The sequence below is a fragment of the Anguilla anguilla genome, chromosome 3 (genome assembly GCF_013347855.1).
Source record: "Anguilla anguilla isolate fAngAng1 chromosome 3, fAngAng1.pri, whole genome shotgun sequence".
Classification (NCBI taxonomy): Eukaryota; Metazoa; Chordata; class Actinopteri; order Anguilliformes; family Anguillidae; genus Anguilla; species Anguilla anguilla.
This window is the reverse complement of record NC_049203.1, coordinates 24821393-24843909: the sequence shown is the minus strand read 5'-3', so window position 1 is coordinate 24843909 and position 22517 is coordinate 24821393. Positions and strand designations below refer to the sequence as shown.

Sequence of the window (22517 nt, the reverse complement as noted above, 5' to 3'; positions counted from 1 at the left end):
TCCTGAGGGGGAAACAAAGTGGCACAGGTACAGAGGAATAACACCTATTTAAATGGATGTCAACCCTTTAGTTGTGTGGGAAAAGTTAGCAACCCCAAGAATGTAGTCCTGCCAGAACTGCCGGGACAAGAGAAGTCATCTGTGACTGGTGGAACTGGTGCACAGGAAACCAAGGAAATATGCGGAAGCTGTATTTTTAAAATGCCAGTGAACCAGCGTCAAATTTCAAAGCACAATTCAGTAAGATTTAGAGAATTTAAGTGGTGAAAAATACACCCCGGATTAACTGTCAACTTACCCCGCTAAGCTCTTTTCTATGTTTATGGGTATTTTCTTTCTGAAAAACAACAGGCATGTGTGCTACATTTTTTTTGCGTTGCTACATTTGCAAATACTTTGAATAGTCCTCAAATAAACCATATGGTTCTAGTAGACAAGGGCAAGGCATATCCTTTTAGGGACATTTGGTAAGGCCTTAAGCAGAAATAGTATTTTACGATTTTCAGCTGCACATTTACAAAATTGCTCCTGTTTTTGGAGATTGAAACAGAGCGCAAATGTTTTAAACAGGCCTGCCTGAGGAGACACAAAACATCAGCCCACTGCATCGAACCCAAAGTGTTCGCTGTGAAAATTTAACAAGGGTGGCTACACAAAACTATGCAATAAAAACTAAACTTTATCTACTTTTTCCAAACAAGGGAAACTTTCACTGGAAATTCAAATTTAATATGCTGTTCTTTACCTAATTTAGTAGGCATGCAAATTAAACATCGGTTTCATGGGGGAGAAATTTCCATTTCATTCAACCTGTGTCATGTCAGCAACTGTCCTTCCCATCTCTAATGAGTGACAAATGTCCACTTCATTTATAACCAGACACATAATAATTAAAATTAAACTTTTTCATAATGTAGCTGCTCTGAAAAATCTAAGATATATCAATTTTACTGAAATTCTGGTATTTCAAAATATGCGTAGAAACTGAACTCAAATTGGTCCTTCAGCCGACATTCCACAAAATGCAATGAGAAGCAGTCCGTGTCTTACGTGTTAAAAATAAGTTAGAATTCTGCCATGACATATATAACCTATAACTAGTGCTTAGTACAATCCATTTAATTGTATGTTTTTTAATACTAAAAATGTGCCAAGTAAACTTAAATTGCTTCGATCTGATGTGAAAGGAGTAGAATAAAAGCATTCGGGGAACGGTGTTAGAGCAAGCTGCCGTGGAATATGTTACAAAACCTTAGGGGAAAAGAAGTGAAACAATTACTGTAGCTTGTGTAGAATTGTTATTAGAACAAATTAAGAGCTTCTCAAAATGATTACCTATTGGAGTATTGGTAAGCAACATATTAAGTTTGAAATCCGCTGTGAAGTTACCCTTTAATTAAAACCAAAGAGAGCCTTTTAATATTGCAGCCACTTGGCTGTGTAAATTAACAAAACATTATGATGCAATCTATTGTCAAAACCCCTCAATCATGTATAGTGCCATGAAAAAAGTATTTGCCCCCTTCCTGATTTCCTCTAGTACTACTTTTGTGAAACTGAACGGTTTCAGATCTTTACACAAAACATATTATTACACAGAATTTTGTCTAGTGATCTGAAACTATTCAGTGTGACAAATATGCAATAATAGAGGAAATGTATTATCGCTGTACTATCGACATACCTGAGCCGCTCACTCACTGAATACAAAATGGACATTTTTGGGTAACTTTATGGGACGTTAAAGAGCTGACGCAGAAGACGAAGAGGTTCGGAATCCACAGGCCGCCATACTGCTCGGTTACCTCAGATTCTGAGGAGCTTCTCCGAACAGGCTGCAGATCTCTCGGATTTGTTTCAGGGCGGGGATCACCCACTTATCGTTGGTTCGTAGCTCTTCGATGAAGCGGTCTATCCACTGGATCTTCTGTGTGTCCCGGTCCTGTGAGGGAACCCCCCAAAGCATCCTTTTTAGTCCTAACTCACGGTGCACTCAACACCCAGCTACCGGCAGCTACCGTGCACTCAACACCCAGCTACCGGCAGATAAAACCACACAAGCACCTCACAGGTCAGGTGAACTCAGATTTTACATCATACCGGACTACCCAACACTGTGGTAACGGTCCACAAAGCCCTGGTTCACTGAAAACCCCACAGCCAATGACAGCCAAGGTCACAAATAAGTATTGTTGAGCAGAGATTATTTACAAATGAATTCAAATTACACATCAACCTTGTTAACATGTTAACACATTCCTTGTCTACACACGTCTGTATATAAATATGATGATAACGTCAATAAAAAACAAAATATTTCACCACTCTGATTTCACAATATTCAATAGCTAAACGGCACCTAGAAGTATCCACCAATTACCAACAGCAGTGTTCAATTGGTCATTATGAAAACATTCTGTGATTGGTACAGCTCCTCTATTTTTGTCCAGTAAACTGACATCACTATACAGTCATCACATGTTATATATTAAAGAACACAGTAAGTGATGGAATTCTTCTCCTTTTATTGACACGTTATCATCGCATTAAAATCATCCCTGGCCCGTGCGCCGCGGTACCTGGGAGCAGCTGTAGTCCAGGATCTTGATGTGAGCGCTGAGGGCCTGGTCCATGATGTCGACGGGCACGTCGTCGCTGTGGGCCAGGTTCCACAGCAGGTTCAGCACCTTGTGGGCCATCACCCCGTCCTTGTCGTCCTCCGCCAGGCGGCGGATCAGCTCCAGCAGCTTCTCCCTCTGCTTTTTACTCGCGTTCGTCCAGCTCGCCTAGAAACCGCAGGCGAAAGGGCGCTCGTCACTCGGACTGCTGACCTCGTCTCTCGAATATGGGGGGTGGGTGGTTGAAGACCTACCCTTTCATGCCCAAAGGTTAAGGGACAGTGGCACGCAATATGTTAAGCTGGAGAAAATTTTATACCCCTAAGCCGTGGTCGGGGGGAAGGGGCATTTGGTGTTTGGCGGCTTTGGTCGATGGGAAAAAGTATGAAGAAGAAGTGAAGTGAGAATTTCACTAAGAGGCAGTTTGTTCATCTCCACCAAGGGCAAAAGCAATCAGCCTCACTTCGGTGTCAGTCCCATTAGCCGCACTCGTTAGCGCTCTGCGCACGTGGCAGGTGGCAGGCGACTCATTAGCATGAGAGCCATGCGGCCGGCGCGGCTAATTCCGCGCGCGCGCGGCTCCGAGGTCTCGCTCACCTTGAAGCAGTCGAAGAGGTGGTCGAGCTGCTCGGGCGAAAAATCCCACGCCAGCTTCGCCAGGAGGTCGTGCACGTTCTTGACGATGGCTTCGTGCTTGCCGGCCTACGGAAGGACGAACAACAGGAAAAAAAAAACTTCAAATGAGAAGCCGGGTACAGCAGAGGATTGTCGATTCCAATGAATAATAAAACAAATACCCAAACATACAACATTCAAATAGTGCAGCCGTCCTGAAAAGGAGGGGGAAAGAAAAAGAAAAAAAAAAAGACAGTTTTGCTACTTTTCTATCTACTCTTCAGAATATCAAGCAGGCTTTCCGCAAGAGACCGCGCCGCGCAGTTCTGATTAGCGCCGCGATCGAAAGTTAGCGTCCGCCGGGAATGGCAATTCGTCCTGCCCTCCCCCCTCTGGAGGCGAATCGCGGGAGATTAAAAAAATCAGCTCAGCGATACGAAGCCGCCGCCGTAACTCATCAAGGGCTTCGGCCTCCAGAGGACGCCGCGCGAGAGACGGAGGAAGGAGAGCGTGACGAGACTTGAGCGAGCCACGAGCGGGCGGGCGGGCTGGTGGGCGGGCGGGGTCTCACCTGCGCCGCCCAGATGTTGTCCAGGTCCTGGAGCGTCAGGGCCTTCTCCTTGATGACGAAGCGGAGGATCTTCTCCAGCTTCTCCACGTACTGCGGCTGGTGGAGGCTGTCCCTCAGCACGATGGACAGGATGTTGTTCTGCTGGATCCACTCCTGAGAGAGAGGGAGAGAGACACAGAGAGAGAGAGGGAGAGACAGAGAGAGCGAGAAAGAGGGAGAGAGAGCGAAACAAAATGAAGAAAGAGAAAGACAGAGAGAGAGAGAGAGAATTGTTCATGTTGTACTTCTACTGTTACTGTATATCACTTGTTTTGTATGTTTCCTGTATGTTTGCTAAGTCAATATGGATGATGTGCATTTCATGCCAATAAAGAACAGTGAATTGAATTGATAGAGAGTATGAGTACTTAACCCAGTGGCGCACCTGATTACTAACTTGCAACTCAACAAGATCTCTTGCTGTTGAATGAGGTGTGCTTTGCTAGGGTTGGAATGAAAACCTACACGACAGTAGATCTCCAGGAACAGGGTTGGTTACCACCAACTTAACCCATTCACAGCCACCCAAGAGGACCAGCACCAACCAATCACAACACCACCCTCAGTCCTCAGATGTAATTGTAATATCTGCCAGCATTTAAACTGAAATTTCCTGTCCCAGGACTGTTTGTCCAGAAGATTCCCAGATCTTGATCTATATTCAACAGCAGTAAGAGAATGCCTGGTCTGTGTCTGATCATTATCGGCACCGGCAGAATTGCAGTGTTATTGCTTTCCGTGTGCAAACTGCACAAGCGCGTGCCAGGGAACAGAACCGTAACTTGATTTGTGCCTTGTTTTGCAACCAGAGACTGTTTTAGTGGAGGCACATCTACAGAATACAGACTGTAAAAATGACAAGACAAAATTACGGAGTTCAAACGGTCTTATCAGAACCTTACTCTCCCGTCAGGACAGGTGTACGTGCTTAGCACATATTCCAAAAACGCATCAGAATATTAATGAGCAATACTTACCGCCATGCGTTCCGCAGTCAGCCACTCCTCCTCCTCTGGGTTGCCATGCCGATGAGTGTAGTAGGAAACACTTGATATAACCTTGTTTACTTCATTTAGTGCATTCATTTTTCCATTAAAAGAGGAAATTTGCAATAACCTGTTAATGGAAAAAAAGCAATCACAGATGACGCATGTCAAATCACTGTCATGAGATAACACTTGTTTATAAATAAAAAAAGCTTGCATGAATATTCAATTAATCTTACCTAAGAATCATTTTTAACCTAAAAATTTCTAAGTTTTTCACCGTTTCTTCTTGCCCAGGTACCCGTGAAGCGAGGTTTTTCAACGACTTGATAATCATTGACAGAGCGTCATTTTTGGCTTCGTTCTTGGCCTCCTTTTTCAACTCCTCGTCTGTGAGGTTTTCTAGAAACTGGGGAACCATTTCTATAACTGGAAGGAAGTACTTCTTTACCGAGTGCAACGTTAGAAACTCGTAACACTGCCCGAAAGGCCTGGGAAAAAGAAAGGAAAGAAAATACACAAATTCACTTCCATTCGTACCGCGACAGACTAACCAATCAAAGTCAAGGTCCATTTCTGAGAGCTCTGAATGTGCAGGAGCACTGGTGAACTTACTTGATGAGCGCGGCAATGATCTGAACGTTGAGAGCTTGTCCGCTCATGAAGCGATCGTGCAGTATCTGAAACCCGTTTAATGTCCCAAATTTGTTTATTAAATCAACCAGCCAGCCCTGATGAAGAGAAAGAGGATTTCGTCAATAAAAACCCACTTGAAGATCTGTTGCTTTAGTTTTCCCAAACATTGGCTTGAATTCACAAACCAGCAGGGAACACATCCAGCAAAGAGAACGATTTGAGAAGGGGGGGGGGGGGGGGCAATCGTTCATATTTAATTCTATCTGTGTAATGCTGACCGCCCCCGACCCACCCACCTGCCCCCGTCTCATTTGGACAACTTCCAATCCCAAATCATTTCTTTCCTGCCCCCCCACGCATTACCATTTAAGCTTGCAAAGCATTTAAGCTTTAAGGTTGACGTGTCAGAAGTGGATGTTTCTGCATTTCCGTACGAGTATTCGCTAAAAACCTTCTCTTTTGTTCAGGTCCATTTAGTGACGTGTCTACCCTCAATGGGCTGCAAATGTGACTAAATGCACATATTCACAGAAAACATTAGCTTACCTGGGTCATGTACTTTCTATTCACAGTACTGTGGTTAGACCAAAATAAAAGCAGACAACACTTAGAAGGGAATGGGTGAGGGGGGGGGGGGGTTACATTTAAATAAAATATATTTATTCAGCCAAGAGGAAAGCAAAGACGGTAACAAAGAGAGAACGGATGCCAGGTCAGAAGGTGCTACGGAGAGGGGTCAGACTCCCTCCTCCCATGTGGGGGATTCACACACGGCTCGAGTCAGTCACCCTACGGACTACGCCACGCATCTCCCCATTACTATGAATTTTTAAGACGCACGCGACACCGACAGCATCTGTTCAAACAGGCTCCTCGTGTGTTCATGAAGCCGATGCCTTTAAAGGCTATCGGTTTACTGAGCGCTACGCCTTTTAGCATACGCATTTAGACAGACCGTAAGAAAGCACAAGGACGAGAATGGATCAATCAAGCCCATCTGGACTCACCATTTCATTACAAACTACAGACTATCTAGCACCGCATCAAGTCTGCACTAGAAACCCAGAGTCTCTGCCTCTACTGCATCACCTGTCAAGCTGTTCCACGCAGTGATAACTCACTGTGTTAAATTATACCTGCCCCTACTGATATACTGGTGAAAATGTGTTAAATCTCAGCTGTAATGGGCTTTGGCCACAGCCGAACCCATGGACCACAAGCCCAGGTCTCCAACCCCAGAGGCAGGCTGTGGCTAACATTGAGCAACGACATGCCCCCTTACAGTGCAGTTGTAATATTCCTGTACAAACTCAACCTCAAGTAGGCCTCAATGGCAAAACTCTAACTGCTCTCCACCGATATGCCATTTCTAAATCCCATCTAACATTTCTATATTTATATTTAGGCATTTAGCAGCGGCTCTCAACTACAGGGGCAGGTTACATACATTACCCAAATATGGAGCCGGATATTCTGCTGAAGTACTTCAGGCTAAGCACCTTGCTCAAGGGTACAACGGCAGCGCCCCACCTGGGAAGTGAACTTGCAACCTCTGAGTTACAATCCCAATTCATCTTCTTTCACGGCCAATAAAATGACCTGTAAATGGGTCAATCGGAAGGGGTGGAGGGGGAATCTACCCAGATTCTGAAACCCGTCGGACCCGGACGGTGGGACGCAGGGCTCACCTTGGGGGAGCGTGGATCGGGGGGGCGGGCGAAGAGCTCGTCCTCGGCCAGCTGCGCCCCGGCGGGCACCGTCTCGGACGGCCGGGTCCCGTTGTAGATGTGGAACTTGCAGTGGGGGTTGACGGCCATGGCCAGCAGCTCGAGAAGAGGGAACCAGTCCTGAGAGAGCTTGGCCACACACAGTTCTACCAGGCGGTGAGTGTTGTTTATTATACATCTCTGTGGGGACAGGGGAGAGGCGGGTCAGGCTACTTTCTTCAATGTGATTAAGAAAGAGGACCCGGCATAGGCCCACACCTTCCATAACTGAAGAGTAGGTTTTTTCAAAATTCTATGTCAGTGTTCGAAGTCAGTGTCCACAGCTTTGAATTACCAGTAGTGATTGTTACATCAGCATCAGAATGTTCAGCTAAGAACATTCTAGTCACGTTTGTGACTAGAACCTATTTGTGATATTACACCTTAAAGGGTTAAAATTCTAAGACGAAAGGGTTGCAGACACGATACTCACATGAATCTCAAACTTCCAGCCACTCACTGCCTCATCGGTGAGGATTTTAGTAAAGGAAATGGTCAAGCCGTCACGGAAGAACCTCTGGCAGGCTTCGCACTTGACGTCAAGTCCTGGAGAGAAAAGGCAAGGGAAACGGTCAGAAGCTGGAGTCCACAGGACCTGAAGCGCGATCAGCAGACGGCACGCTGCTCGATAATGCCGATGAGGCTGGTTAAGGGAGAACGAAAGACAAGCCATTTCTGCCGCTAGCCGAGTGAATAACAAAATGGCTGAAGCTGTGGGTTGATTCAGAGAGACTCATTACAGTGTGTGGGTATCATGCATGGCATTCAACTGCTCTTTGTCTGAAATGTGTTTTCAGTGGGGCCGGAGCTGACTGGTGATTTCACCTGGTCGCACGGCGCAGTGCTAATTCAAAGTCCTAATCGGCGAAGCTACTATGTACAGTGGCGCAAATTGCATGTTCATTGAAACTGAAGATACGCCTTTTAGAGATCCCTCCCCCCCACCCCCCCCACAGCTGCTGCTGGGTCAGAGGCAAAGACGGCCAGACGTACCTTTTTTACTAAGATCGATAGCAGCTTCAAGAAGAACTTCTAATTCACCCTTTGGCAAAACTGGAACGACCCACCGGGGGCTGCGAACAGAAAAAACACACTCTGGTGAATATGCATATGGGAAGAAACCTAAATATGAGTACAAGCAGAAGTGCACACAGGTGAACATGCAGGAGTGAGCAAGAAGTCACACTAGTGAACACACAGGCGTGAGCACAAACACACTGGTGAACATGCAAGAGTGAGCACAAGCACACACTGGTGAACACACCGGCGTGAGCAGAAACACACCCTAGTGAACACACAGGCGTGAGCTGAAACACACACTAGTGAACACACAGGCGTGAGCTGAAACACACACTGGTGAACACACAGGCGTGAGCACAAACACACTGGTGAACATGCAAGAGTGAGCACAAACACACACTGGTGAACACACCGGCGTGAGCAGAAACACACACTAGTGAACACACAGGCGTGAGCACAAACACACTGGTGAACATGCAAGAGTGAGCACAAACACACACTGGTGAACACACCGGCGTGAGCAGAAACACACACTAGTGAACACACAGGCGAGAGCAGAAACACACACTAGTGAACATTCAGGGGTGAGCAGAAACACACCCTAGTGAACACACAGGGGTGAGCAGAAACACACACTAGTGAACACACAGGTGTGAGCAGAAACACACACTAGTGAACACACAGGTGTGAGCAGAAACACACCCTAGTGAACACACAGGGGTGAGCAGAAACACACACTGGTGAACACACAGGCGTGAGCACAAACACACTGGTGAACATGCAAGAGTGAGCACAAACACACACTGGTGAACACACCGGCGTGAGCAGAAACACACACTAGTGAACATTCAGGACGCTGCGAACGGTCAGAGGCGGGCACCCACCGGTTGATCATGTCGTCCAGTTTGGCCAGGTCAGTGTGGGGGAAGGCTGGCTCCTCCTCCTCCAGCTGAGGGGGGTTGTCCCCCTGGCCCTGGTCTTCGGGCGGGCTGATCGGAGAGTTCTCATTGGAGGAGCTGGGGGAGGACGTCTGAAACACACACAAGCGCCGTTACACTCATATTAGAAACACAAACACGCACGAGCACAGTTACACACGCAGTAAAAACACAAACACAAGGAACATAAACTCACTACAAAAACAATGCACACAGATGACAAAGACGATCGCCTAGGGCCCCATCTGTCTGGAATCTAAAATCCTGAATTTCATCTCAGTCTGGGCGATAGCTTTCATCAAAGCCTCAAATCAAGATCAAAATTCCATCACTGACGTTGGTACTTCTCTCAGGAGAGACGACACGGACACAGTTCATCGTCAGTGATTCCGAAACAAACCTCAGCGTAAGGACACCAGACAGCTTTAACAGTAAAACAGAAAATTGATACGCAAAACAACAAGGATAAGCAATCCTGCAGATCAGATGGAGAGAGGTAGAGTGACACGATCGCTTTATCACAGATCATCTCTCGTTAGAGAAGCGCGTGAACAGCTCAGCCACAAACCAACCCAAGAAGGCTACCCAAAAGCGTGCAACTTCAACATAAACAAACCAATAAGTATTTCTGCATTTTTTATTCATTACATTTATTTCAGAATACCATGGCACAAATTTGATACAACTGTTCTTGTAAAAAGAAAACATGTCTTGAATTTTATATATATTTTATATACACACAAACACAGAAATACATACATATACAGTATAACAAATAAATAAATAGATAAAACTTCCGAAGACAGTTTCAATTTCAAGCTTGTTGCCATCGCCACTCTGTTGAGAAGTGTCAGTTGTGCGTGGAAGAACGCCTTTAGCAGCCATTTCCATTTACAGTCCCAATGCCTGCATATTTTAATGATAGATGACAGAGCTCAAAACCCCTGACTCAATAAAACAATTCACAGAAGCCCCGATGAGGAGAATCTAGATGCAGGCATAATTTTCAGAGGCATCAAATACTTTTAACAGCTATAAGAGAACACAGGCTGGCCTGGGACATTCACAGACATTTTCAAGGTGTTTCTTTGCATTGAGAATGAGGCTCATCCAGTTGTTACAGGAAAAATGCAGAAAGATAAAGATCAGTGCTCCGGCATTCCTGGCCTAGATGACCAGATCGTTTCCATTAATTGGCAATTTTTCAGTCCACAGTTTTGTATTTATAATGAGAGATTGGGGAACAAGCACACATCCATGCATATATATATATAGCCTATGTGTGTGGGGTGTAAATTGTAAAACTGTAAATTGGAAGCATACGCAGTATTACATTACCACATCGTTAAGTACAAAGGTACTTTTTTGGAAACGCTTTTTGTGAAAGATGGTCATCTCCATTCAACACCTTGCAACCACAGAATTCGGCATTTAGTGTTTTTGGAAAAATGCATCTCCAGGAGGGAGGACAATTTGTCAGCAACATTTCCTAAAATCATTAAACCCCTTTTTTTAATGAATTTGGGCCCAACGTGGAGCTGGGCACGTCCAATTCCACACCTCGAATCGGAATGGCCAACTGTCTGCAACTACAGCCGCGTTGGAGCGCGGACACCACTGACAATACGAGAGAGCAGATATCTGCGGTACTCCTCCGAAACATGTTTTCACCAGCCTGCTCCTCTCACATCACAGACTATACCCAAGCTACCACGGAGTTAGGCACTCTCATACGCGGCTTTAAGGGCACTGTTACACCTGCCTCTTTTAGTCCGGCTAAATCAAACCCAGCTGTGTTTATCCCCTTGGTGCAGTTTATTTGGGCAGGTGTGAACACAGCAATCACACTCTGGTGCAAACCAAAACAGCACTGAGTCCCAGTTGAGAAGGCGGTATTGTTCCGGTTACAAACTAACTTTGGAGCGGTCTGTTTGTGGTCACAACGTGATCCGACCCAACTACAAGAAGCATTGTGCATTTTTGGGTTAAAACACCTCTCGTACCCAGCTGTGCTTTAAATTATGGGCTAAGGTCGAGTCAGCCGGAAAGCAACAAGAATTGAGGATTGATCTGGACCAGCAACGAGGTGCATTGCCTTACTGATAATTGGGCATGCGACCATATCTGCCAGCGGCCAAAGACAAATGTGGGGATTAATTTGTCACATTAAATACTTTGTAATATTCAACGGTAATATTTTAATGTATGACTGAAAGCGACCTAACATGCAGTACACAGGCACTTGATCAACCAGTGGTGGTCGCTAGATAGGGATGAAATGCGAACCCCAAAAATGACTTAACTGTCCCCTACCCTGGGCAATGCAGTCGGTAATAGCACGTTGCTCTATGGAGCTGCTGGGCACAGTGGGGCTCATCCATGCATCACATTGTGGTGCCTTAACCGAATGAGCCACCCAGCTGCCCCTTTTTTAAGAAACGTGAAAAACTCAAAAATTATAAAGGAGAAAGATAAGCGTAAAAAACGTGTTAAAATAGAAAATGCATTTATTTATAGCAAAGCAGTCTAAGATGCGGTCTCCAATACAGGAGTTTTATCATACATTTTTACACAGGCTTTACATAATCGTTCTTGCATATAGCCTATATAATTGCCTGCTTACACAAAGCAGGTGACCACTTTTCACTTTAACCCCGGGACTGGCCTACCCATTGAGCAACTATGGGCAACCGCACAGGGTGGAAAACTGAGGGCACCACCCCAGGGAGAGGTTCTGTACCCCGGCAAACAGGACAGCAAACCTAGCTGCAATCTGCTTAGTTAGCATAGCAGGGCTACCCTCAAACTGTTATTGCCATGAGTGCATGATCTCAATGTCACTGCCAGGACCATATTATCACAATCTCAACCCATAAAAAACTTCATAAACGGGTCATCGTTAGCCTAAAGAGTTTGCAGACATTGTTCCCCAAGGGATAAAACTGGCTGCCGGTCTAAAGAAAACTATAAGAAACCTGCAGACACCGTGGCCCGTCAGGTCTGGAGTTGCACGTTCTGTACATGCTGCAACCTCACAAGAGCCTTGCATTTTAAACCAGGTGACAAATAACTTCTGACTACAGCAACAAGCATATACATACGCCTATATATATATATATAGATACACATACATAAATACGCAATAATCTATATACAGCACACCCACATTAAGAGCAATGCACTGGCTTCACTATTGCTCTTGGCTCAGTCACTGCTTCCTGTATTGTGTTCACGGTTATTTGTGGCTTGCGTGGACTGCTGTCGCCACGGTCTCCGAGCCGTCTGAAGGACTGCAAAACATGGGAACTGAGGGGGCGTGCGGACTTGGCCCCGCCCTCTCCGCTGACCTACATAGGCGGCCGGTGTCACAGGAGCACGATGCAATGCAGACGCGCACGCTTCTTCCTGCGAGACGCCGGTCACATATGTTAACCAACTTACAGATGCTCTTATCCACTTGCGCGGCTAGCAGTTTTTCCACTTACGGTCCATTTATATGTTCCATTCTGGATATTTACTCCAGGCAATTACCTTACTGAACAGCAGTGTCTCACCTCGGAACTCAACTGGTGACCTCAGAGTTGCAAGCCCAAGTCCCGAGCCATTACACTAAGCTTTCCCTGAGCGTGTACGCAGTGCACAGGGTGTGAGAGTCGAATCCCAGCTGTGCCGATGCCAACGGTGGCCGCTAGCCCAGGGTCAGGGAGGGTTCAGCTGGCCAGGATCCTCGTCTCATCGCTCCCTTCCGATTGCGGCCGGTGCATGATTACAGTTGAAAGTATCCTAAATGTTTTTTTTTTCCCCTCCTCATGCCAATCCCCCCCCTCCCCCCCCCTTTATTCAGATGAGGGGGAGCAGTTTTCATGTACTGGTCAAGTGGAGAAAATCCAGAACTTCATTAAAATTTTTAGCACATGGGATGAAGAGATCCATTTGCTTTTCCAAACGAACAATCGACAGAACTAACGCCTTGTTTCAATTAGCCTCCCCAACAGATATGAAAGGACACGCCACATTTCTTGGAATGAAATCACGATATCTGATCCCTGAAGCGCGTGGTTATTGAACGCATGCAGCAGAAAAACAGAGGCGATTTTTACTTTAAATGTTTACTAAATTAGCCTACTTCAATGGCCACCCGTGTGACGGAGACTGCAAGACCGCTAGTTCAAATCTGATCTGAGCAATAAGTAGAGCACAATGGCCGCGACAACACACAACTGGCCACCTTTATTCATTCATCCGGATAAAATGGAACAAAGTGTAATATTGGACCAGGGGCTGCGGGGTGGATCATCAGGCACTCTCATTCCAGAGCATGGACGAGCCCCACGGTCCGGGATCAAATTCCGACCGTGCCAGAGCCAGCTACGGCTGGTGCGGGGTGACGCAAAATCGGCAGTAGCCTGGGGTTAGGAAGGGCTGAGCAGGTAGGGATCCGACGCCTTGTCGTTCGCTAGCGACCGCCACCGGTCGGCGGGGCTCCCACGGCCTGCGTGCTAAAGCAGCGCATGAGGCTTCCTCCTCCTCCGGCTCGTACGTGCGTGAGCGGCGGCGTGATACGCAGCGGCGCTTAGCATCGCGTGCTTTGTGAGGAGAGCGCGCCCTTGAAATCGATAGCGGACAGCCGCGTTACGGGCACTGGTACAGGATTGGCCGTTCCAAATTGGGGAGAAAAGACAGGCTGGGGAGAGGAGGGGGGGGTGGGGGTGTGGGTTGAATAACTGATGTTCCCATCTGCTTAGAAGGCTTGGCATAGTTCATGTTGACGTTGGCCCTTTGCCAGAAAAATGTTCCAAAACAAATATGATAAATGTAAACCTGCATAAAACTAAATAAATAAAAAATGAATGGTAGTTTCAGTTAGTACAGTGGACTTTTGCAGTGAACTTTTTTATTTTTATTTTTTTCCCCTCAAAAAATAAAAAAAAACCTAGGCTACAGCTTTCGGAGGTTAACTGACCCAGAAGGCTCCCCTACCGCTGCTGGCCACCGCTCCTTTGTCTGAAACGCGTGCTGACGGGGCGCAAACAGAACAGAGCTATCGCGTTAGCGGCCCAGACGAGCCGGGTGACTGAACCGCCGCTCCGACGCGGCGCTACGTGCGCTAAGGCAATTCCAGGCTCGTTCCGCGGATTGAGCGAAGCGCGGCGGGAGAGCCTTCTGAACCGAAGCGGAGCGGAGCGCCCGGGACGCGCCGAGCGAGGCCGCAACCTAACGGAGACGTAGCGAGCAATCCCCCCCGTTCCCTTCATTACATCATGACATCAGCGCGGCTTGCGAGAGCGCTCTCCCCCGCCCCCCCCCTCCCCGCACAATCTCTGCGATTCATTGGTCGCCACGGAGACGCAGTGCCGAGCTGCAAATCGAACGGCAGCGGGAGAACAATGAAAATCTGGGTAGTTCGCTCTCCAAATCACCTTTGATTGACCCAGTTACTTGACTGAAAATGTACACGTAATGCTCAGCAGTCGGTAAGTCAATCGCAAAGAGACCCACTTGACCATTTTTATTAACACAAAGCCAAGATTTGTCCAAAAAAATGTATTAATAAACGCAAATCGTTTAAAGAAAACTGCAACTCCTTCACCTTATTAAAAAAACATCCCTAATCTTGCACATTGGCTGAGAGCCACACATCTGAACCGCATCTCATTATGACACATAAAACTGAACTCCCATTCTGCTGCATATTCAGTGGATATTGATTAAAACTTCTCCTATGAAGCCTTGAGCCCACTTCAGATCAAAACTGGGACAGCAGACGAGACCTTAAGGGTGAGTTTTCCAACTTAAAAATAACAGAATAAAAACAACAGTTAACAAATGCAAACAGCAATTTCGATTAAGCAGATCGCTCTCGTCTTTTCCCCGGACTCAAGATTTGGCGCATCAAATCTCTGACTAGACAAGCGAACGGCACACATTCCAAAACCTGGTAGTTCACATGCAGCACGGAATGGAAAGAAAGCCTAATGGCTGCTGGTGCCTTTGGCGGATTACTATTTGAGAAATGTTGAAAACGTTTCAAGTTGGCAGTCGCAGCGTCCCTGGAACAAACATATTTGCGCGGATTACCTTACCAGGCCTTAGTGGTTTCTATAACTCTATAACTCCCTCACACAGCCCAAAAACACAGAGTGAAACTATTTACACATTTACCACACATCTCTCTACGCTATGAACTATGGGGAAAACCCAGAGGCACTTCTGCAAATGCAGAACCACATGCAGGTGCACCGAATCTCTAAATGAAGTCAACTGTGGAGACCAAATAACATACAAACCGGGTTACCATAACTAGCAGCCTCAATCTGTTCTTTTCAGAGCACGCACATCAGACAATGACCACTGAGGAGCCATAAGTGTATTTAACCCTTTCTCCAGGCTGTAAGCCCACATTCGTTGGATGGCAGGAAGTTCTACCATACCGCCCTAGACCCCTAGACTAGCTTTTGTGAGGATTCTGAGATAAACACTCTGCCACAAATGTTTAGTGAACCGTGCGGCATACAATTTAACACTTTCGTTCCAGCCAGGCTTGCCGCTGGCTCCACTTTGGTTTCAGAAATTACCCGAAATTCAACTCATGAACTGAAAAACGCCCTGGTGTTCTTGGGGGAATTTATCTTCAATCAATGAAATGCAATTTTCACATTCGAAATGAAACCGCCCCAGACCCTGGCTCTGAGTCTTCAGGAGGCGGAGAATGAGGAAGGGGCGGAGTTACTGACCTGGTTCTGGGGGAGCGGGGGCTGGGACTGCCCGTCCGGAGCCTGGCCCTGGCTGTCGTTCCCTCCCACGGGAGAGCCACGGGTCGTGGCTGTCATGCTCGACACGGGGCAGATCTTTGCAATCTTGTCCGCTTATGTCGCTGTCACTAGGGAAGAGATCACTGTCTCCTTGGTGATAGCAGAGAGCCGGCACACATCTGTATACGAATGCAGCACCTGAAGCACTGGGCGATTTGCAGAGACCATTGCATAACCTGGAAGACAAAAAGAAGAATGAGTAAAGAAAATGAGATGGCTTACCACCATATAGGTCTAGTTTCAGTATCATTCTCACTAAGTGCAGCTGTCCCACCACCTCTTAGTCCTAACTTCAGTATTCTCTCTTTGTACAGCCCATTATTTAGGTCTAGCTTTCATATCATTCATACTTTGTACAGCTAAGAGCCACTTAGGCCTAGTTTCAGTATTATTCTCTCTTTGTACAGCTCAGACACACTTAGGCCTAGTTTTAGTATCATTCACACTTTGTACAGCTCAGAGACACGTAGGCCTAGTTTCAGTATTATTCTCCCTTTGTACAGCTCAGACACACTTAGGCCTAGTTTTAGTATTATTTACACTTTGTACAGCTCAGAGACACTTAGGCCTAGTTTTAGTATCATTCACACTTTGTACAGATCAGAGACACTTAGGCCTAGTTTCAGTATTAATCTCCCTTTGTACAGCTCAGAGACACTTAGGCCTAGTTTTAGTATCATTCACACTTTGTACAGATCAGAGACACTTAGGCCTAGTTTCAGTATTAATCTCCCTTTGTACAGCTCAGAGCCACTTAGGCCTAGTTTCAGAATTATTCTCAGCTCAATGCCCTTCAGACCTAGTTCGATTGTCATTCACACTTTGTATAGTGTCGAACCACTGAACCATAGCTTCAGTATTATTCTCATTTTGTACAACTCACTAGCATGAAGACCTAGTTTTAGCATCATTCACACTTTGTACAGCTCAGTGCCACTTAGCCTAGGCCTAGTTTTGGTATTATTCTGCCTTTGTACAGCTCACTGCCATTAAGACCTAGTTTCCATGTCATTCCCACTTTGTACAGCACACTGCCAAGAAGATTTAGTTTCACTATCATTCACATTGTGTATAGTCCAGAGCCACTGAGGCCTAGTTTCACTATAATTCCAGTGTTTCTAATACAATTACTTATTTGACCGGCCCGCTTTATCCTTTCCTCAATAATTCACATCAATCAAAGTGTTTTAGTGTCTCTGAGAGCATATAAACAACCACAATCATAAACAACATTAATCAGGAGAAAAACTGCCATTGAGGGGACGTCAAATTCTGCATGAAGTGGACACCAGCCCACGTTTTGTTCAGAACACACAGAGTGCACATTAGTTGTTTATTTCTGTAAACACACTATACTTTGACTAAATGATTATTATTATATATCTTTTTAAAAAAAATATAAAAATCACAGTTAAATTCAAAGGGTCAGTTTAAAGTGTTTGGCGATTTGGGATCAAATGAAAGCTACACAAACGGAAATGCCTAACCGTCGTGTTGACAAAAGAAGCCAGTTCTCCCCCCTCTCCCCTCCCTGTGCCAAGGAGCGCCATCGTTTTAGTTCAAATGTCCTAACAGCGCGAGCCGCACAGTTCCCATCATCGCCACAACGATTCCGTTTATTTATTTAGCACAGGAAATAAAAAGAAAAGATATGAAACATACATAAGTGGACTTATTCATTTTAAAAGTAATCATGAGTAGTTATGGTTCATGAGCAGCAAAGGAACCCCCAGGGGTTTATCGAGTGGCTCCCTAAACAAGACAGACGTGCTCTTGTGGATTAGCACATTGTAGATATTACACAGTTGAGGTACGCAATAGACAAATCAGTTACAAATTAAATGCCGTTTGAATTTTTTTGTTTTTAACCAATGGGGACAAAGGTCAAATAACGTGAAATGAGTTCATAAAAAACTTTAGCTCCTCTCAAATGAAGAAAGAACTCAGGCATGGTTGTTCGTGTAGCAGAAAACTGAAGTGGTCTCTTACATATTGTGTTAAAATAATGTTGTGTTATAACGATGATTTGATGATTCTGAAGAAGCTATTAAACAAGGGGGAGCAGATTATGAATGGCTTTGAAGACAAACTCTGCTGCGTGGAGAATGTTTACTTGAAAAATGTTGAGTATAGCCAATTTGTTAGAGAGGGGTTATGAATGAGCTGTGTAGCCTGCATGTGGTACGATTTGAATGCAACGTGTTTGAAGGAGACGAATACGGGGGAGTTCAGTATGATGAGTACTGGCTCAAAAGATATCTGGCTCAAAAAAGCAGTAATTAATGTAAAGGAAAACCATAGAGTAATACAACTTCAGTGTTGTTGTTTTCTTGTTAAGAGTGTATTAACTTTTGATTAAATGCCAGTATTTTTGGCATTTTTGGATGAAATCTCTTTAACCCCTTAAACCCCACTTAAGGGCTGTTTGTAAGAACCCCCTCCTTGCCTCAAATATACCCCATTGTCTCCAAAATGATATACAGCACAGACGAGGCTTAAAGCTTGAAATAAAGAGCACATTTGTAAGAAAATGTCCAAATCCCCTGATCCTGTGGGAGTCCCACTCCATAAACATACTGGACATATTTCTTCAGAATAACAAAGAAGTCCAAAAATTGTTGAGTATTTTCTTTATTCTGTACTGATTATACGTACTTCTGATACAGAACAAACCCAGACAAACAAAGCAGTAAAATTTGACATGCGTTTTCCCAAAGGTGGGCCTAAATCTCCAGAAAACCTCTCCAAATGGCATAAAACTTCTCCAAATTGGAATATTGTACATATCTTTTTTCCCCAGCCATATTCAACTTCCAGATGCTAATTCCATTGACGGTGGTACCCCACAAAACAAATGCGCTTTATTTACCCATTCTCTATTTTTGACTAAGTCCTGTATTTCAGTCAAATGTTGTCATTTTGGAGAGTTTCTCAGTACAAAATATTTGCAATGGTTAGTTATCACACAAACTAAATTTCCTTAGAAACAATCAAACTACTTGGTTTTACCTCGCTGAGTGCTCTGACCTGTAATCAGATGGCAGACTGCTGTTAATCCTGATCAACAGTGAGAGCTCACAAGAAGAAACGAATCGAATCAGAAATGATTTACAGTGTCTTTTATGCAAAGCATTTGCTGATAAACAAACACAGCCCCAATAAAGCATGCGCTAAGCTTCCACTCATGCGCTATGCGAAAACGCAATGTGAATAGCTAAGCCGTAGTTTCAGCTAGAAGGAAGCCGTAAGCTACGTTCGAAAGCTGTGTAAACGAGCCTGATGATTACTGTAACGTATACAGGGTTTCCAAGCATGGGCAGTAGTCAGGATAGGTAGATCTTAAGTTGCATTTAGACCAGATCAGGCAACGCGGCACTTTCCCGCGGGGTTGTGCGGAGGTGTGGGCGTGTCACTACATGACGCTTTTAGGTCATTTACTCTGCACTGGAATGTCGAATTTAGATAATTTTTTTGTTGTTTGTAAGGCAAGATATTGCTTTTTCATTAAAAACAAAAACAGTTTTATGAAAACCACACTTTTCACGTTGACATTCTATTTACGTGCCTACAAATGCTAATTTTCAAATGCTCATAAAAACGCTTTCAGCTCAATGGAAATAATGCATAGTGAATATTGACTGTTGCTACCCTGTATACAAAGAGCAGATTGATTGCTTAGGGATCAGAGAAGGATTTTAGCAATATCGATACAATCACAGTAGTATTAGCAGTTGTTTGACTTGTTGCGGACAGTTATTGGATTATAAAACACCATAATCATCAAACTGGGCTGTCAATTTCAGCCCTCCTTTGGGGAAGGGGACTGCCTAGTTATTTATGTTGTTATCTCTAGAGATTTTACCGATAAAGACGGGGATTTTTTTGCATCAAAGTGCAAAGAGTCTGTACTTTACAAGGGTGTAGGTGTTACAGCAGTGCACCTTCCATCAGTGACGGATGAACACAATAATTCAACAGAATGCTATTTTTAGACGCTCCCTTTTAATCTAAGAAATTAATATGAGGTTTCCAGCACAGTCTGTCATAAATTAAGATGCCCAAGAACTTAGATGAAGTGGTTAAGGAAACTGAAACATTGTCAATCATTTCCAAGATATAACTGAGAAATTCTGAGAAAAGCCTTTAATGTTCTGTAGGGTACAAGTAACGCCAGTGACAAAACGAGAGTTCAAGCATTCTTTGAGTGAGTGTATAAAAATAATTAAAATACAGTAAGCTGGCATTTGTATGGATTCACTGCATTAAAAGGTTGATTAATATTGCACCCTAGGTTTTGAACAGAAAATGCCTTTCAAGACATATTACTATTCCAAATACCTCTATTCCAGTTGTGACCCCCTTACAATGTGTCAGTCCTTCATTATAGGCTATAGCCCCCCCCCCCCCCCCCCCCAATTGTGGCACATACAATATGTAACCTTTCAATACATATTTATATTGTTCCAATTCTTTTGTTTGGTCACGTTTCATTTTTTCATCTCAACGCATTGTGATCGTCTCTTTTAGACCAGAATTTTATATTCTAAATGTAGCTAAATATAGGGAGACGATGCACCAAGTTGACGGTGACAGTAAAGATGGACCAACCTCAGTCGCTGTGACACAAAGTCACCACCTAAGCCGTATACTGAGCCAGGAAAAACCCTGACAACCATACAATTTACCTGAACCTGGTTGTTTTAGAAGAATATTTCAAAAGACTATAAAAGAATGCAAAGAATGCTATGCTCCACTTTCAAAAATGCACAGAAACAATAAAAGGGCTCATTCCCCTTTTTGGTAATTTGTATTTGTCCTAATAATGTAGCTTATTCTTCTGCCTAGTTGGCTTTGCAGAGGTCAGGTCTGAATAGTGTTCACTGTGTGAACTAAACTCTGTTCTTGGCTAGAAATAGCTGTACAAAATAAGTATTGTATCTTACTGAACCTGTGTTTAGTAGTTGTCTATGACCATGAAATGCACTTTTTGCACGTCGCTTTGGATAAAAGCGTCTGCCAAATAAATGTAATGTAATGCAATTCCCAAAGCTTACCAGAAATCCAAAGCATTCACAACAAATTGCCTTGAACAGAGACCTCCATAAGCGAGTATGTTCAAGGGTAGGTTACATTCAGACCACAGCGAAAATATGCGACAAACACTTCTATGACAGTGATTTGTAGGGCTAACGTAGGACTAAATCTCTCAAAAAATCTGAAAACACATGAAATGAAAAGCTGTAGTAAAAATCTAAATAATCTTTTCCTCTATCGTTCTTTACCACAGGGTAAGCAAAGAATAAGACCTCAAGATTATGGAGTCCAACATTTTAGAGCAGGATTTCTGCTGCAGCAGTTAAGAGTATTTTCTGCATTATTCTGCCATGAAACCATTTTTCACAGCGCTCGTCTACATTAGGTTCCTCATTAGGCTTGGAGATACAGTGTGCAGCCTCACAGTGTGGTAGTTAACGTAATAGAATGTGATTTTTCACTGCCACCTGCACAGCATAACACAAAATGTGATTTTTCACTGCCACCTGAATGTAGCCATTAGCTAAATTAAAATCTGGTGCTTATTGAGAATGCCCCCCCCCCCCTCCCCGAAACAAGCTAATGATGCACTAGGCTATTTCTGAAAATCAAAAAAGTTATACATAAGGAACTAAAGAATGAAACAAGCCCACTTATTTATTTATTCTTCTAAAATTTATTTATTCTGCTAAAATCTTCTTGCGATTTTTGGATTGCTCTTTTGGAGATTACTGTGTTGTATGCAGGCCATATGGAGATTTACTTCTTATCATCTCAATTCAGAGGCAACGCCACAATGTCCTTGAGCGCAGAATGCTCAGAAGCACGTGCCATAGCAAACGGTACCATTACCAACTGAAAAAGTTTTTTTTTTTGAGAGGAAAAACAAATCTGTTCATTTACATATGTACAAACCACTGTGCAAGTTTGTTCGGAGTAACTTGAACTGTTTTCTATAGCTTTAAACAAATAACCTGCAATCACCAAGTCCAGCCTCAGCAGGTTGTCAGAAACTTCTGTAAAGGTCTAAAATATCCAACATTGCACTGCAGTTGAAAAGTGAAAGAACAAAAGTGAAACAAAAACTTAAAGATTTTTTTTTTGTTTTTTTAAACCTCCACAAAGTTGACTCTTTCTTTAAACACTGACTCAATAAAAGATAAAAACGAGCGTCCTCACCCCCTGGCTAAATGAAATTGAATTCTGTGTTAGTAAGGCAGTTAGCTCTCAGGCCTGCCTCTCAATATGTCATACCCAGGGTTTCTGCCAGTGTATTGCAAGCCCGGCGGCCCGCCGGGCCTAAGTTTAAAAAAAAAATGTATTTTTAAGATGTTTTTTAAACTACAGTAACAGTGGGGCTGCTCGGTTGAAAATCTCACCAGCGACACCTGTTGGTTAAAACGTGAACACAATAGGAAAACAGCAGGTCTGAGATCAGTGTCCTTTACCCTCATTGTGCGTAGTGACATTCAACATTTTTAC

The 22517-nt window shown here is 44.3% G+C and overlaps 1 protein-coding gene across 12 annotated transcripts in view; it reads right to left on the bottom strand.

Moving 5' to 3' along the window:
- The window catches only part of LOC118223634 (probable ubiquitin carboxyl-terminal hydrolase FAF-X), a 71981-nt gene that overhangs the window by 37497 nt on the left and 11967 nt on the right, over nt 1-22517 (bottom strand). For 8 of the 12 annotated variants that reach the window (XM_035410415.1, XM_035410406.1, XM_035410408.1 and 5 more), the window contains exons 2-14: nt 15924-16177; nt 9136-9281; nt 8225-8304; nt 7665-7777; nt 7154-7372; nt 5445-5560; nt 5069-5320; nt 4821-4959; nt 3805-3957; nt 3216-3320; nt 2580-2786; nt 1806-1942; nt 299-337 (exon numbers count right to left, since the gene is read on the bottom strand). In XM_035410415.1, coding sequence (XP_035266306.1) covers nt 299-337; nt 1806-1942; nt 2580-2786; nt 3216-3320; nt 3805-3957; nt 4821-4959; nt 5069-5320; nt 5445-5560; nt 7154-7372; nt 7665-7777; nt 8225-8304; nt 9136-9281; nt 15924-16019 — 1802 coding nt within the window. In that variant the 5' untranslated portion in view covers nt 16020-16177. The remainder of the gene's footprint in view (nt 1-298; nt 338-1805; nt 1943-2579; nt 2787-3215; nt 3321-3804; nt 3958-4820; nt 4960-5068; nt 5321-5444; nt 5561-7153; nt 7373-7664; nt 7778-8224; nt 8305-9135; nt 9282-15923; nt 16178-22517) is intronic. The other 4 variants (XM_035410410.1, XM_035410417.1, XM_035410411.1 and 1 more) reach the window with 1 other exon arrangement.